Source organism: Physcomitrium patens, chromosome 2 (genome assembly GCF_059467195.1).
Source record: "Physcomitrium patens ecotype Gransden chromosome 2, ASM5946719v1, whole genome shotgun sequence".
NCBI lineage: Eukaryota > Viridiplantae > Streptophyta > Bryopsida > Funariales > Funariaceae > Physcomitrium > Physcomitrium patens.
The window spans coordinates 12,848,511-12,864,189 of NC_143411.1; the positions used below are offsets into that span (position 1 = coordinate 12,848,511).

Genomic DNA, 15,679 nt, shown 5'->3' on the forward strand with positions numbered 1-15,679 from the left:
TTTTTAGATATAGCAATTAAAAGACTTGCGTGTATATAGACATATTTGTTTCTTTTGACACTAAATACATGTACTAAAATAATGTACATGAAAAATTGTAATTTTTTCCATAACCAATTACAGTAAAAGATACTAATGATAATACTCATGATCCCGATGGCAAATTTATAAGAAATGCTCGTTTGTAACTGGTATGTATATACATGATTAAGCAGTGTTTATTTGTGGTGCTAAAAATAGCGTCAGGAAAAACAACCTCTACAATTAGGCAGAAAAGAGTGTATTCTAAACACGAGTTACAACTATCAGCCCTGGAATTACCACTTATCACTCGATTTACTACGAATGTGTAATAACCAGAGAATGCAACGTGCCATGGAGGGTGGTAAAATTCGAAGCCACGCATCGGACTCCACTGGATTTTAGTGCGGCTGTCACCAAAGTGATTGTGCACAGAGAAGAACAGCCAGTTTCCAACAGACTGAGAACGGTTTCCATCCTACTTTCTGGAACATGGGCACCAAAGCTCATCAAACATGCGTGGGCACTAGGCCAGTTGGGTTCACTCACTGCAAATTCTTCGGCCAAATCCGTCCGGCCCGAGGAGAAGTAGACAAATATTGATGTTAACACATGCACATAAATATCTACAAAACAAAAAGTAGGCCACAAACATGAGAAATATATCACCACTGTTAACAATGCACGGAGAAGCCTAGTTAAGAGGAAAACTCCCAAATTGTTACTTTGAGGCTACTGAAAGTCTGACAGCACTTTCTAGAATTGAGCATAAGGCCCAATGTCCCGCAGGCAATCAAAGAAGTGGTCAATGTCTATCCTTTTGTGGCCCCGACGTATGGAAACTGCATCTTCGCCTGCCTTGCCTTGTACGGCCATTTCAATCAACATCAATAGTCTCTTGATTGGCATCTGTAAATCCCACCCCAAAATCATATGAATACGAAGCTCATCTCAAAAGCCAATCAGGGTTAGCCAAAGCAGAATAATCCAAAACATACAAAGTTCAAAATCACGGAGAGAAGATTAAGAATACTGCTGCTACACAACATGCTATACAAAATTAACCTCCATCCAACAACGCCCGGCAGCTTAGGCTTAGGGTACGAACCTCTGGACCAAGTGCTTCCAAAGCAGTATCAATATCTTCGGGATCGAAAACATCTTGAGCTTGCAAAATCTGCAATACGGGATCCAAAATCGAAACAAGATCAACAATGGTGCCACAGGTGGAAATGAAGTGCAAATTATACTCCAAAAAATATTTGAACTTTTAGTTGTAAGCCTCTCCATATGTTCCACTGCTAATTGTGATAGGACCATCTTTACCTCCCTCATGTCGTTCAATCTCAACCTGGGAACGACCAGATCCACGTTAAAAGATTCCAACAAACCCATCGACTCAAGAATATCTTTCTCACTAGTGGTCCCAATGACGAAGAGCTTTTTGCCCTGCAGGGAGAAAAAACACGGGTCCAAGTACAAAAGAACAATCAACTCGGATAGAAGCAGAAGCATTGCAATGCACAAGTTCGTATTTCAATTCACTAATCATGAGGAGTAATGGCTCTCCTTATAAAGGATAAAAAATTGGTTAAGAAACCGCAGATGCCCCCAACAGCCGAAAACTACTGCATGAAAACTTCAAAGCAAGCCGCGCATGTCTGCCTCACATTTACTTCTCTACTTACTGTTCCACAACTAAGGATGGCACCTGTTACAACGGTTTAGTGACCACTTACTTTGGGAGGATTCCTTTTCAATAGAACAAGAAGTGTCTGCAAAATAAGGTTCGAGAAACGAGGACCGATTCTGACGTATTCAATCAACCTGCACAAGGATAACATTCCCGCACATTTATTTGATGCAGATGCTCTCAAATGCTGTAATTGATATCTTCCCACAACGAGAGAAGGCTGAAGTAACCCACCCTCCAACTTGCAGTTGCCAACAACAGAAAACTAACAAAGTACTTCATCCATTCGAAACAAAAGTATCTGCAATCCAATGTCACCAATCTAATGCTGACCTTTCAATGTTATCTAGGATGATGATACTTAAGGGAGACTTGTAAGCATCCTCGAACACCTGCAAAGCCATTGCAAACGACATAGATCACGAAGGCGTACGGAGAATTGCACACAAAATAGACGAGGGGAGACATAAATACTGTACGTGCGGCAGTCGCCGATCCTTTTTATGATGCTAAAACCAAGAAAATGCAGCAATTAATGTTCTCTTAAACTAAGCCTATTCACGCAATGTACCTTGGCAATCATGGCAACTTTCGTAGGCTCTTGCAAACCAATCATGTTCTCTGCAGAAACCTGGAATACATATTTGTACTTAGCTTAACCACCATTGCAGAATAACCTGGACACATTCTTATGTCACTACATATGCAACCGCTTCATAAAAGAGACGTGTCTACATGCAAAATCACAGAGAATGTGACTACGTTTACTAACAGGAAAGCTAGGAAATGAACTTACAATCTTAATGAACGGAAACCCACTTGCAATGGCGATAGTTGCAGCAAGCGCTGTTTTCCCCCTGCACATGATCCCGTAAGGCCACTTCAGAACATGCTGCAAGTATAGCATGTACAAATCACTGTGATTTGAACATGTTAAACAAGAAGGCAAACACTAAAAAAATCCTTCTAGTTCTGCTGCGCATGCCTTGTAAAAAACTATTTCAATCTCTAAATTAGTTTCAAATATAATAACTGGTTAAAATTCAGGTGAAGAACAAGGAAAAGAAATCAACAGGTCGTGCTTTATCTTCATTGAAGTCTGAAAGCTGGAATGACCACATACGTGCTAGAAGGTCCTTCCAGAATACATGTCATGAGGGGTGTGCGATCACTTTTCTTTACTTGCTCCACAAGCGTTCTTCCTGTTTTCAAAATGTGCTTGTGGAATTCACCGCACGGCAGCATGCCGCCCGGCCTGATAAAATACAAACACCCAACAGTATGTGAAAATTAGGAAAGGGTGGCAAAAGAATTTGCAACCGGGTGTATGTGATGATGGCATGTAAAAATACGACAACTTAGAGAAAGCACCTGCACAGTTCCAGCGTATTGATAGCTGCACCAAATGCAGGTTTCACTTCATCAAGAGCTTTCAAAAAGTCGTCCATTGTCACTTTGATATTATCCTCGTCGAGTGGTTTTGAAAGATCCGTTAAATTCACTTGCCTGCCAAGAGAATAGGAAGTTTAGAATTTGTGAGTCCACGACGGGAGATAAGATATAACGTTGAATAAACATCTTATGCTCATTGGAAGTGAAATACTCTTTATTAAAATCAAACAACTCATTCCAAACCCAAACCCTGAGCACTACCACCACTGAAAACCATGAAAATTCGACATTCGAAAGGCACGCAACTCAGATTCATTTCAATAACTTCACAATTCCACGATGCAATTTTGTGAGCACGTTTCACATTAACAAGCAGTCGGCTTCTGAGATCAAAACCAACAAGCCTTCCGTCTCATCTCCATAATTCAAGACATCGCCTATTGCAAGGTAAAATGCAAATACAAGATGTCCGCACGCCATAGAAATTTCATGACGAAGCCAAGAAATAATCAACAACTTGCACGCAAGAGGGGCAAACTAACTCTCTCTGTGAAGGGCAAACATCCAATCACCTGTTTAGAGCAAAAGAGGTTGCACTCTTCACCAGACCTTCCAATTCTGCTCCGCTGAAGTTCTTGGTCCTGGACGCTGCACCAAATAAATGTGGTCAGATGATCCGTCACAGCAAGAATATGCCATGCACAAAAGCAAATCTGCATATATTTGCAGCTAACAATTCTTGTGACCTGTACAAGAGCTAGCAACATTACACAACGACCACAACCGGGCAGAAACTCCTGAAAAGGTTCAGCTTACCAAGTTCTTGCAGATCTACGTCAGCACCCAAAAAAGAGTTCTCTTTCATCTTGTTAGAGTGTATGTTCAAAATCTGAACGCGACCATTCTCGTCTGGCAACCCGATTTCAATTTGGACCTCCATACGTCCTGGCCTGCAAACATCACGAAGATCAGACTAACTAAACACATAATAACAAACCAAGTCCAGGCATCTGTGAGTTAATTAACAGCACATGACTATTTACAAAAACCCAAGCTGTAAACAGCCAGTATGTTCCCAAATAACAAAGGTGAAGGATTTATAGCTTGTGAAAGAACCGCTTTACCGGAGTAGCGCCTCATCAAGAAGGTCCTTCCTGTTAGTCATACCGATCAGCAATATGTTGTTTAGAGCCTCGACACCATCAATCTGTCACCATGACAAGATACACGATAAATAACAGATCTCTTCTGCTCAAAACATTCCGTTCAACCACTGTATAAAAAGATGATAGCTCCGACACAACACTCAGTTTTCCGTGGGGAAAATGCCCCATACTGCCAACATTAATTTCTGTTCTTTTAATACTTTTCGGAGCAGTTACTAGAACCCATCAACTCCAAATGCTCATGATCCGGAACCGCAGGAAACATTCAGACACATCACAACGCACCGATGAAAATTCTAAGCATAACATAGTCACTTCCAGGTTCGTTCTTTAGACTAGAATCGTTCCTTCGTGCCTGGAGACGAAAATGAACATCAAACTTCGCTCTAGCTCTCTAATATTCAAGGCTTCAGGTTGGAATCAGCTTAGTATAAACAATGGACCAAGTATATTAAAGCATACCTTTGTGAGAAGTTGATTCACAATACTGTCGTGAACACCTGTCCCGTCTCGGGTGGAGCCTCGAGCCTGGAAAGAACACGACAGGAAATGAGAACCGTCGAGTCAGCATTACAGCTTGTCCATCTGAGGACAAGCTCGACGGGTCACATTAACCTAAAATAAAACACATCCAACTTAACCGTGCGATTCATTTGCTCATCTAACCTGTTCTTACCTTACATATCGCATCCAGTTCATCGAAGATAATAATATGCAGATCACTTTCATCACCTGAAACACAACAAAAGATAGATCCTTACCATTAGATCTCCTCAGTGTGCACTTCGGCCTATTCCATTACCTTAAAACGCTCATACCTCCAATCTGACAGACAAACATTACCTCGCGACTTTTGCTCGGCCTCGGCATCCGCAAATAGGTCTCGCACATTCTTCTCGGTTTCGCCAACAAACTTGCTAAGAACCTCAGGGCCATTCACAACCTGTGGTCAAAAAGACAACGATTCAGCACTGGACACTATACCTTTGGGTCGGTTGTATGGCTGCCCTCCACACAAAGCACGGACACAAACATGGATTCTCTTAGTGAGCAAAAATCATGATTCCAAACAACAACAGAACCATGATATTCGAGCGGCGAAAGACCTCAGAGTTCAACATGGAAATGGACACTGTACCTTGGGTTCACGCCCATTCAGTAACTTTCCAATCTGCCGCGCAATCAGGGTCTTTCCAGTGCCGGGAGGACCAAAGAGCAAGATTCCTTTCACGTGTGGAATTCCCAACCTGAACATTTCCGTGAGGACTTGCTATTCAGTGCTAGCAATCGCCTCAACCAACACTTCGATACCACAAAGCCACAGATACAGTACTGAGGAGCAAGCTGCTGAACCTATTCAAGGCTGCTGCAATCAGCCAAGAGGTCATGATCATGAAACAAAAGAAACCCTATCAGGAAAGGCGTGTCATCAACTCACTTCGAAATCACATGGGGCGGGAAAACTCTGGATGCAAACGCTCGCCGAAAAATGTCGCCAAACTCCGCATCCAATCCACCGATCCCCAACTTTTGAAAATTAAATTCCTTCGTCTTGAACAGGTTGGTGGTTCGTCCCCCCTTTTGGTTCACTATCTGTGTGGAGCACACACAACTAATAAGAATGCGATGTAAATACGGCTTCGTAACCTCTAACCGTCAGTGAAAAGTTGTCCCTGTATCTAACTGGTTCCGAACTGCACATCCAGGATACGGTTCCTCAGATTGGAGCAAACTCTTTGTCTCCGCACCACATCAAAACTTTTCAGCACTCTCGACAGACAACCCAATGCTCAATCAGTGAACTCCACACAGACTACACTCCTATTTTCCGGCTTCATCCATCAGGTCACTGGTATCCATAGTGATATAAATACATCAACCAATTCATAAAGATCAACCAAAGCAATCTTGGCACTTGAAAAAACTCGTACACCTGACGTCCTACCCTTGGCATTTACAGAAAACAAACTGGATGCTGAACAATGCCTGACCTTGATGCCGGAATTAGCAGGCGTTTCAAACTGCCAAACGGTATCTTCGGTCAAAAGACCCGCGCTCCCTTCTCCTTCACGACGGCCCTCCACTAGCACCGTGACGACATTGAACGTGAAGTTGGTACCCAGGTACTCGAAAGAGACCTTCTGGTTGATCGTCAAGACCTACACATACACCCAAGACTCAACCTCACCTCATTGCGCCCAATGATTGCGTTACTGCGCTGGTGCACGACCACGTAAAAGATGACGACTATCCAGCTAACAGTTTCTGGCTACACTTATGTTCACAACAACAACAGCCGCAAATTCTCATGTCTGCAGCGCTTCCGTCAATCGCCAAAAGCTTATCCGTCACCAGAGTAGCCTCCGACACATGCGTAAACTTAGAGCAAGCTTCTAGTTTCATACAATGGCCGCAGACGGTTCAAAGGACAGGTTTATTCATGTCCACAACCCTGTAAATCATGCACTCCACAACCTAGTAAACAGCATGCGCATATGCACCTGGCCGGAGAACCGTTTTGTAAGCTCCTTAGAGATGATAGTTGCATCAACCTGCATGCCAACCATTCAATGTCATGCACCCAGCTGATCACGTAGTACGCTTCTACCCACCCACTCATAATCTTGCATCATCCGAAGTACACTTCAGTTATAGATCAAGGGCAAGGAAAATAAATGGCATCTTTTCACACTGAGATTCCATCATACCGTCTCCTGTTTCTTGCCTTTCGACACGAAATCCAGCTCGGCTTGGATCATCACCAAACCGAACTTGGATGATGGGAGCGCATATCTGAGCAAGCAATAACACAGGCTCATGAGAGGAATCGCCAGGCGGTTACCCAATCCCCTTACATTCACTCACATTAAAACTGAAGAATAACTCTAAATTTAGCCCTAGAATTACATGTGGGAAAGAACAAGAACAGTGCCGTAGCAAACGCAAAAAAAAAAAAAAAAAAAAAAAAAAAGAGTATCCAACTCCAAACAGAGCCTTGTCAACAGGTACAAATAAGAAAGTACACGACATAAAGGATCCATAATCACCTTTCGACAGAGACATTGTCCCCGTTTGAGACCTTCAAACAACGCCGTTGGATGGCATTGAGAGCGAGAGTACCGTCTTGGATGGAATCATGCGGAGTAATCTTAGGTCAAGGCTAAAACATCGTCTAGAAGTACTTGTTAGGCGATCCAAACTGTAGGATACAATCTCAGAATGCAAAAGAAGCCTAAGACGCCACACCATCCTGCCTGCCGAAAGACCAGATCGGATAATTATCCAGTTCACTCCCCCAACTTCCCCACCAGAATCTTTTTAAAGAAACTTCGCGATACGATGACTAAATGGCAAAAATCAACGATTATCCATTTCACTCAACGACAGTTTCAATGAGAAATGGTATGCCACCGCATTGTCTACTTCGTATTGTCAGTGACTTGCATTGCTTGACAGGCGTTATCACAGTGGAACTCAAACCTAGAATCTCAGTGATTGCCAAAGCTAACAAATCCAGAGGGTTCGAGGTATTCAAATCTCGAACGGCCGCTTCACCAACTTTAGCAAGCCTCACACAAGATTGAGATAGCTTACGCGTAGAACCGAACAAACGCTCTAAAATGACAAAACAAAATAAACAAACAAATAAAAGACGATTGCATAATAGTTCCAACTCAGCGAAATGTGGCAAGTAAACATCAGATCTACCATAAACCCAATCTGATTAACTTGCTTCAGCAAAATACACTAGCAGAAGTCAAAAAAGGATATAGCACTTTGAAAACAAGCTGATCGCCTACACGGCACATGCCATAGTCCGCTCTGGGTAGTTTGAACTGCGCGAATTGGCCGCGCGAGCAGAATGCACAATTGGTGAGCGCCAAATCCTGCGAAGGTGTGCTCACAACCAGCATGGTGGGCAAGGCCTTATCCCTGAACATCGTGGCTGAAGTAGATCGTCTATCTCCAGGCAACAAGAACTACAACAACTACAACGACAAGCGGTAACAAGCCCTTCCTGCCGGTGCGCAACGCTGCTGAATCCAGACAGCGGCAAGCACAATTTCGTCAAAACAACAACATCAACAACATCGAGGGGCTTTTGATAAAATAAGAATGAGCCGTGCTGCGTAGGTTTTGAGAACAGTTCGTCAGGACCGAACTCTGATGGTCTTTCGAGGGTCGTGGCTTTGGATGGTTTTTCCCAGAGGAACGCGTTGGAAGAAATTTTGACCTTGCTGAACACGTCAGATCTTTTGTGCTTGTGTGTATTTTGTTTTTTGTTTTGTTTTGTTTTTTTTTTTGTTTTTTGTTTTTTCGCTATTGTAAGTGCAGAATAACATCTTCAAAGACTGATGTAACAATGTACAAAAAAAAAAAAAAAAAAAAAAAAAACTAGGGTTGTGGAGAATACTTTAAAATTGTGATATTTATTTTGTTGTGTTTCTCAACAGACTAAATAAAATATGAAAGAGTTTTGTAGCATTATATCAACATTGCTTTTATATGGATATGATTTAATTAGAATTGATTACTGTATCTTATGAATTATAGTAGGAATTTTGTGGTTTTTTTTAATGACTTTTGTATTCCAATTATTGTTTGATATTTTGAAATTTTATCTAAAAAAAGATATTAGATAAACTATGGCAATATTAAGTATTAATCTATGAATGCAAAACAATTTTTTGGGTAGTATTTGATTTTAATGCTTAAAATTAAACTAAAGTCAGATTGAAGTCAAATTCTATATAGAAAAAATTTCTATATAGAAAAAATTATACTACAAAGGTTTTTCAAATATAAATTGGATACAATTTAATCAGTAAGAAAGACTAACATATTATTGGACTTTGCAAAGGATTTTATTTGAAAGACAAAGTTGAAATAAATTGAGTTATTTTCTACATATAAGCTAGCAATTACAAACTAGTTTGATATATGAGAGAAGTAAATCAACTTATTTGTTTATTTTGGTTAAATTTAAAAATTAAGCATAAGTTAACAAAAAGTAATTATGTTTATATTCAAACTCTAGATTATCATTGCTAATGCTTTAAATATATGCACATTTCAGTCAATTTGGTGAATTTAATATAAATACAATTGATGATATTTGATCTATCAAATATAAAAATAAAAATAGTTTTAACAAATATTAGTTGTTAAGCTTAGATTTTACATTGATTGGATAACAATTCAATAAACATAATTATATAAGTTGGTAATATATGTCACTAAAAAAGAAGGATAAAACTTATTATTTAATAGACCTAAAAGTCTAAATTTTGGATACTTTGAATGTAAGCAAGTCTAAATTTTTGGTAGATTAGAAGATTTTTTTTCAACTTTTTTTTAGTTTACAAGGAATTTGTTGTTTAGCTTAAACCAACAATAGATGGTAACTCTTCTTACTAAGTATCAAGCTACAAATATTAATCCAAAAATAGTCTCTCATATATCAAAGTTGACAAATTATAGACAATATTATTTGCACTAACTATTAGTTTCAATTAGAATGCCTATAATCTAACTTTTATAGGTATTGCAAGCATTAGACTTGAATAAAAATAAAAATAAATAAATAAAAGAAAGAAAAATCAATCAATTAAAAAGTAATATTTATTTAAAATTAATTATTAATATTTTTAATATTATTATATTAATAAATATGGTAATAATACCTATTGTATCATTTTGGATATTTAATACTATTTGATACTTCTCTCTCTCTTTGCACATGTATACACAACCATCAGCCTTTGTAATTATTTATATTGCTTTTATTAATTATATGCAGCTATTTAATTTTTTGTTAGTTGCTATTTATTTTCTTCACTTGATCTATTTTAATCCAAGTTTTAAGATATCTAATATTTTAAGAATTGAGTATCTCCTCCCTAACTTCTACTATCTATTTTTTAATTTAGATCTTTCTAATAGATTGGTTCTTTCAAACTGCCTTTAGCTAATAAGGCCTATTGTCAATATTTTTATTTTATTTGAAGTGTATCCTTGGACACTTCTATATTACAAGTTTAGTGGTCAAATGTTGAACTTCAATTCTTTTTTTATTACAAAACAAGATCTTAACAAAGTTCACATCTAATCTTGATTTATATCTAATACAATCCAATTATTAAAAGATGCAATTGTATTTTTTTTAAGAGATAAAGAAATCCATAATTCCAAATGTTGAGATCTTGATTGTAGAGTCTTTTTTGTTAAAAGATAATACATAAGACTTAAGTGGTTTGGCATGGATTAGACTATGTCCAAAAAATATTTTAATATCTAATTGAAGGTATTAATAATGTTTCAAGCTATACTAAATATTTGGCCCTTCTTATAATAATCAAAGTGGTTTGAGGTTGTTGACTATTGAAGCTAACTTATAAACATGTATAAAGTCAAATCTACACTTTATGAATCTTTAAAACATGTTTTTTACAAGATACTATCAAATTTACCTATTTTTATTTATTTCTACTTAATTTCTTTTATTTAGGTAATTACCAATGTTAATTTATGTCTATGATATTATCCCATTTTTAAAAGTAAGTTCTATGACGAATAGTGATTAAATATTGAAGAAGTCTAAGATGTAACAAATTATATTTATTATATATTGTAAACTTTGTTTGCTTTGAAGGTATTATATATATTTAATAAAAAGATTCAAAGAATATTTATAGAATATTATATTAGGTTTTAGAAGGTTTCAAAAGATTTTAAAAATATTCCTAAAAATATTTCTAAAAGATTTCTAGAAGATTCTTGAAGGTTCTTAAAATATTCTAATAAGTTCTAGAAAGTTCTAAGAAAATTAATGAAGTTGTTTGAGAAACTTCTTAAGGTTGCTTTATCTTCAAGCAATCTTAAGAAGCTTCTTAAGATTGCTTTATTTTCAAGCAACATGGAAACTTCTTGAGAAGCTTCCTAAAGTTACTTCATCTTTGAATAATATGAAAACTTCTTAAAAAGCTTCTTAATATCTAATATATATTGGAGTCAAGGCTAAAGAAATGCTTAGTCTCAATAATACATCTCTTGGAGTTTTACCTCACCTTTTTTGATGTTGATCTTATATTCATTTGATTTAATCAAGTTCTTTTTAGTTTTCTTGTTAAAACTCTTCCATTCAATTTCTTGTTTGGTCTCTTATATAATGCATTTGTAATAATTTTTCAAGACTACTATCTAATTAATATTAGAATTTGAACTTTGTAAATAGAAAATGCATTATCTTTCTTCTTAAAGACATCTGAGTACTTTAGAGGTTGCAAAGTATCCTCTTCTAAATTGATATTATTTAGAAACTTTTTTATTTTTACTTTTAAAATAGATAGAGGTGAAGATGTTAATATAATTGAATTTTCAAAGTCTAAATTAGATGTTATTATGAATATACTCAAAATTTTAGCTTATAGAACTATTTAAATTGAAAATTTTTTTGCAAGATTTTATAGTGATACAAGACGTAGATCAAGTCAACATGTGATACAATTACTTTTTTAAGCTTCTTTATCCAAGGAGGCACTGGCATCTATACTTTAACAAGAAATATTATCTATTCAACAATGTAAAGAGCCTCAAATTAGTCTTTTAGAAAAGCTTGATAGCTCATGTTTAAAGTTTGAAGGATTTATTAACCAAATTCAATTGGTAACTTTTCTACAATCTGAGCGCTATCCAAAAAAAGAGTTCCAAGTTAATTTAGTTGGAACCTTCCTCACAAAACAAACCTTATTTTGATTTTTTCCTTTATTTGAGCAAAGATCTCTAATCTTGAATAATTTTAAAGCTTTCTCAAAACCGTTGGTAAAAATATTTGGAAAATATGATAGGATGTAATGAGCAACAACAAAGATTTGTTCATTACATCAATGGTCTCATTTTACATCAATTTATGCATTTGATTTTAAGCAATTGTCTTATGACATCAATTGAGATGAATAAGCTCTTATGATCTAATTCTATTTGAGACCAAGAGATGCTATAAAAGACCTATTATTATAATTATGTGATCTCCAAATATTCAATGAAGCTATTAGCAAAGTTGTGAAGTATAATAATTGATTATTTCAATGCTATCAAGTTCAACACTTGTATACTTTAATAAAACAACACACTAAAATTTCAAAATCTATTACTTCAATAAATACATTACGTCCACACTTTGGAGCTGAGGATATGCAAATTGATGCAATATAATTCAAACCTCTTAGAGTAGAAGAGAAGAAGCATCAATTTTAAAAAGGCTTATGCTTATATTATAGTAAAGAAGATCACAAATTTGAAAATTGTTTAAAGAAACAACATACAACTAGGATTAGGAGTATAATTATTTAGGAAAACCAAGAAGTCCAATCATAATAAAAAAACATACAACTAAACATTTCAATGCCTCAAATTCATCAAAGTCCATCTCTTTTTATCCAATCTATTTATTGTTTTATTATACTTTTATTTCTTAGCCCACAAAAACTTTTTAAAAATGTCTTATTAGATTCAAGAGCATTTGCTTACTTTATAGATGAGGAGTTTTTCAAACTTCATAATATTCTTCTAATATAGAAGTCAAAACCTATACATATAGAAATAATAGATGGTCAAGTTTTATCTTCAAGCAATGTTATTCATGAGACCATACTGCTAGAAATAACATTTGAAGGCTATAGTAGCAAAATAATATTCAATATTATTAAATTTCTCTCCAATTATATCATTCTAGGACTTTTGTAGTCAAAAAGATATAATCTATTTACAAATTTAAATTAGAGGTGTTCCAAGGTTGAATTTCTTGTAGAATCCCTTTGAGAAAAATCTATCAAGAAATCATAAACAAAAAAGGCCCTTATTTTTGAAAGCAAGGACTTTTGTGAAGATAGCTAAGAAGGAAATGCCATTTGTTAGGTTGGTGGTTCGTCCCCCCTTTTGGTTCACTATCTGTGTGGAGCACACACAACTAATAAGAATGCGATGTAAATACGGCTTCGTAACCTCTAACCGTCAGTGAAAAGTTGTCCCTGTATCTAACTGGTTCCGAACTGCACATCCAGGATACGGTTCCTCAGATTGGAGCAAACTCTTTGTCTCCGCACCACATCAAAACTTTTCAGCACTCTCGACAGACAACCCAATGCTCAATCAGTGAACTCCACACAGACTACACTCCTATTTTCCGGCTTCATCCATCAGGTCACTGGTATCCATAGTGATATAAATACATCAACCAATTCATAAAGATCAACCAAAGCAATCTTGGCACTTGAAAAAACTCGTACACCTGACGTCCTACCCTTGGCATTTACAGAAAACAAACTGGATGCTGAACAATGCCTGACCTTGATGCCGGAATTAGCAGGCGTTTCAAACTGCCAAACGGTATCTTCGGTCAAAAGACCCGCGCTCCCTTCTCCTTCACGACGGCCCTCCACTAGCACCGTGACGACATTGAACGTGAAGTTGGTACCCAGGTACTCGAAAGAGACCTTCTGGTTGATCGTCAAGACCTACACATACACCCAAGACTCAACCTCACCTCATTGCGCCCAATGATTGCGTTACTGCGCTGGTGCACGACCACGTAAAAGATGACGACTATCCAGCTAACAGTTTCTGGCTACACTTATGTTCACAACAACAACAGCCGCAAATTCTCATGTCTGCAGCGCTTCCGTCAATCGCCAAAAGCTTATCCGTCACCAGAGTAGCCTCCGACACATGCGTAAACTTAGAGCAAGCTTCTAGTTTCATACAATGGCCGCAGACGGTTCAAAGGACAGGTTTATTCATGTCCACAACCCTGTAAATCATGCACTCCACAACCTAGTAAACAGCATGCGCATATGCACCTGGCCGGAGAACCGTTTTGTAAGCTCCTTAGAGATGATAGTTGCATCAACCTGCATGCCAACCATTCAATGTCATGCACCCAGCTGATCACGTAGTACGCTTCTACCCACCCACTCATAATCTTGCATCATCCGAAGTACACTTCAGTTATAGATCAAGGGCAAGGAAAATAAATGGCATCTTTTCACACTGAGATTCCATCATACCGTCTCCTGTTTCTTGCCTTTCGACACGAAATCCAGCTCGGCTTGGATCATCACCAAACCGAACTTGGATGATGGGAGCGCACAATCACCCCATTAAGTTCAAAATACTCCATACTTACTAGAAGAGCAACATTGTTGTACATGCAATATTGTATCCAATATGGCCAAAACCACTTTTACAACCATTACATTTATTTTTTAGCTGTCACAATTTTCAAGTAAGATAATAGCTATTATAAAGTCACTTCTAATTTTGAATCCATTGATATTATTTTTGGAGCATTTGGAGGTTGAATTTGGTAGCATTAAGTAGCTTAAGATGTGTCATATGGAAGACTTTAAGAAAAAGCCTAAAGATGTTCTAAAAATAAAATTTACTTAATTTATTTAATTTGCTAGATTTGCTGAAGAAAATAGAGATTCATTCATAGAGCACCAACTAATATCTTTATACATGCAAAAGTAAGAAAAAAAGCCATAACATATGGCATTTTTTTTATTTCAATATATGTATTAAGGCCAAGTTATGTTGATTTAAATATTTGTTGTGAAAAACAACTATGTCGTTGTTTATATATTGAAGAAGCTTAGAGATTTTCAAATATTATGACAGTATGAAGCCATTCCAAAATACTTGTGGCTATCATGAAAAAAGACCAAAGAAATTTTTAGCCATATAAATAAATAACTATAGTAGTTGAATTAGAAGAAAATACAAATGCTAATATGTGATGTTAGAAGTATAAAGGATCAAACCATAGAAAGAATAATTGTCCTTTAGAAAGATTATTTGAAGGCAAGAGTGGTAGAAAAACTTCTACTACTAATAGTAAAAAGTGATAAGAAACTAAAGATAGTTAAATAATGTATAATAAGTATAATCATTAATTAATATAATACTAAGGTATATTCATGTGTCTTGTGGTTGAAGAAGACAGACAAAGGTAAAATATTGGATAAAAATTTATCATTAAAACCTCAATCTTTTATAATAAAGATTTTCTCAATAGGTAGAACAGCCTCAAGACATAATAGTTTTAGAGTAAGGATAAAAGAATTACAGAATATATCGTCATTGTTTATTGTAGCAGGTATTAAATCTATTTATATAGCTTTTGACTTAAAACAAATAAACTTATGTTTGTAACAATGGTATGATCAATATGCATATTAAAAATAAGGCAAGGTGATGACGGTAATTTCTAGTATAAGATTATAATGAAGTATACTACCAAACAACCTTTAAAGCTTGCTAAAAAATCTTTAAAACTTTGATTTAAGATAGGCAATAATGTATTTGCTCATATTTTTATAAGGAGTATGATTACTAGTACAATTTCTTA

General features: G+C 36.4%; 2 protein-coding genes across 4 annotated transcripts; both read right to left on the reverse strand.

Annotated features, from left to right (window-relative positions):
• Nucleotides 1-675: 675 nt before the first annotated feature.
• On the reverse strand, nucleotides 676-8,346 carry LOC112278922 (vesicle-fusing ATPase). The gene is made up of 21 exons (XM_090247024.1): nucleotides 7,320-8,346; nucleotides 6,981-7,065; nucleotides 6,774-6,824; nucleotides 6,264-6,431; nucleotides 5,711-5,865; nucleotides 5,411-5,519; nucleotides 5,116-5,215; nucleotides 4,949-5,004; nucleotides 4,735-4,800; nucleotides 4,231-4,313; nucleotides 3,923-4,056; nucleotides 3,679-3,754; nucleotides 3,086-3,220; nucleotides 2,838-2,969; nucleotides 2,511-2,571; nucleotides 2,286-2,345; nucleotides 2,048-2,106; nucleotides 1,761-1,848; nucleotides 1,348-1,470; nucleotides 1,130-1,198; nucleotides 676-930 (listed from the first exon to the last, which is right to left on the reverse strand). Exons 2-21 carry the CDS (start codon nucleotides 7,029-7,031, stop codon nucleotides 778-780), a joined length of 1,929 nt encoding a protein of 642 aa, XP_090103150.1. The 5' UTR covers nucleotides 7,032-7,065; nucleotides 7,320-8,346; the 3' UTR covers nucleotides 676-777.
• A 4,543-nt stretch (nucleotides 8,347-12,889) lies between these two features.
• Nucleotides 12,890-14,412, reverse strand: LOC112274241 (vesicle-fusing ATPase). 3 transcript variants are annotated; one of them, XM_024503548.3, is made up of 4 exons: nucleotides 14,337-14,412; nucleotides 14,130-14,180; nucleotides 13,620-13,787; nucleotides 12,890-13,221 (listed from the first exon to the last, which is right to left on the reverse strand). In XM_024503548.3, the coding sequence occupies exons 1-4, from the start codon at nucleotides 14,385-14,387 to the stop codon at nucleotides 13,111-13,113; spliced, it is 381 nt and encodes a 126-aa protein (XP_024359316.1). In that variant the 5' UTR covers nucleotides 14,388-14,412; the 3' UTR covers nucleotides 12,890-13,110. The 3 variants fall into 3 exon arrangements, with proteins under 3 accessions (XP_024359316.1, XP_024359325.1, XP_073386112.1); XM_024503557.3 differs by having other exon boundaries at nucleotides 12,890-13,322; XM_073530011.2 differs by having other exon boundaries at nucleotides 12,890-13,787.
• Nucleotides 14,413-15,679: the final 1,267 nt, after the last annotated feature.

Bases quoted from the DNA above. Each gene is read 5' to 3' on its own strand.
- LOC112278922 (XM_090247024.1), bottom strand. From the start codon at position 7,031: ATGATCCAAGCCGAGCTGGATTTCGTGTCGAAAGGCAAGAAACAGGAG. The intron at 5,866-6,263 runs GTCAGGCATTGT...TGCTCCACACAG, and splicing joins CTGCTAATTCCGGCATCAAG to ATAGTGAACCAAAAGGGGGG. The intron at 2,107-2,285 runs GTACATTGCGTG...ATGGCTTTGCAG, and splicing joins AAGTTGCCATGATTGCCAAG to GTGTTCGAGGATGCTTACAA.
- LOC112274241 (XM_073530011.2), bottom strand. From the start codon at position 14,387: ATGATCCAAGCCGAGCTGGATTTCGTGTCGAAAGGCAAGAAACAGGAG. The intron at 14,181-14,336 runs GTATGATGGAAT...GTTGGCATGCAG, and splicing joins AAGGCAAGAAACAGGAGACG to GTTGATGCAACTATCATCTC. The intron at 13,788-14,129 runs GTGCATATGCGC...GTGTATGTGTAG, and splicing joins CAAAACGGTTCTCCGGCCAG to GTCTTGACGATCAACCAGAA.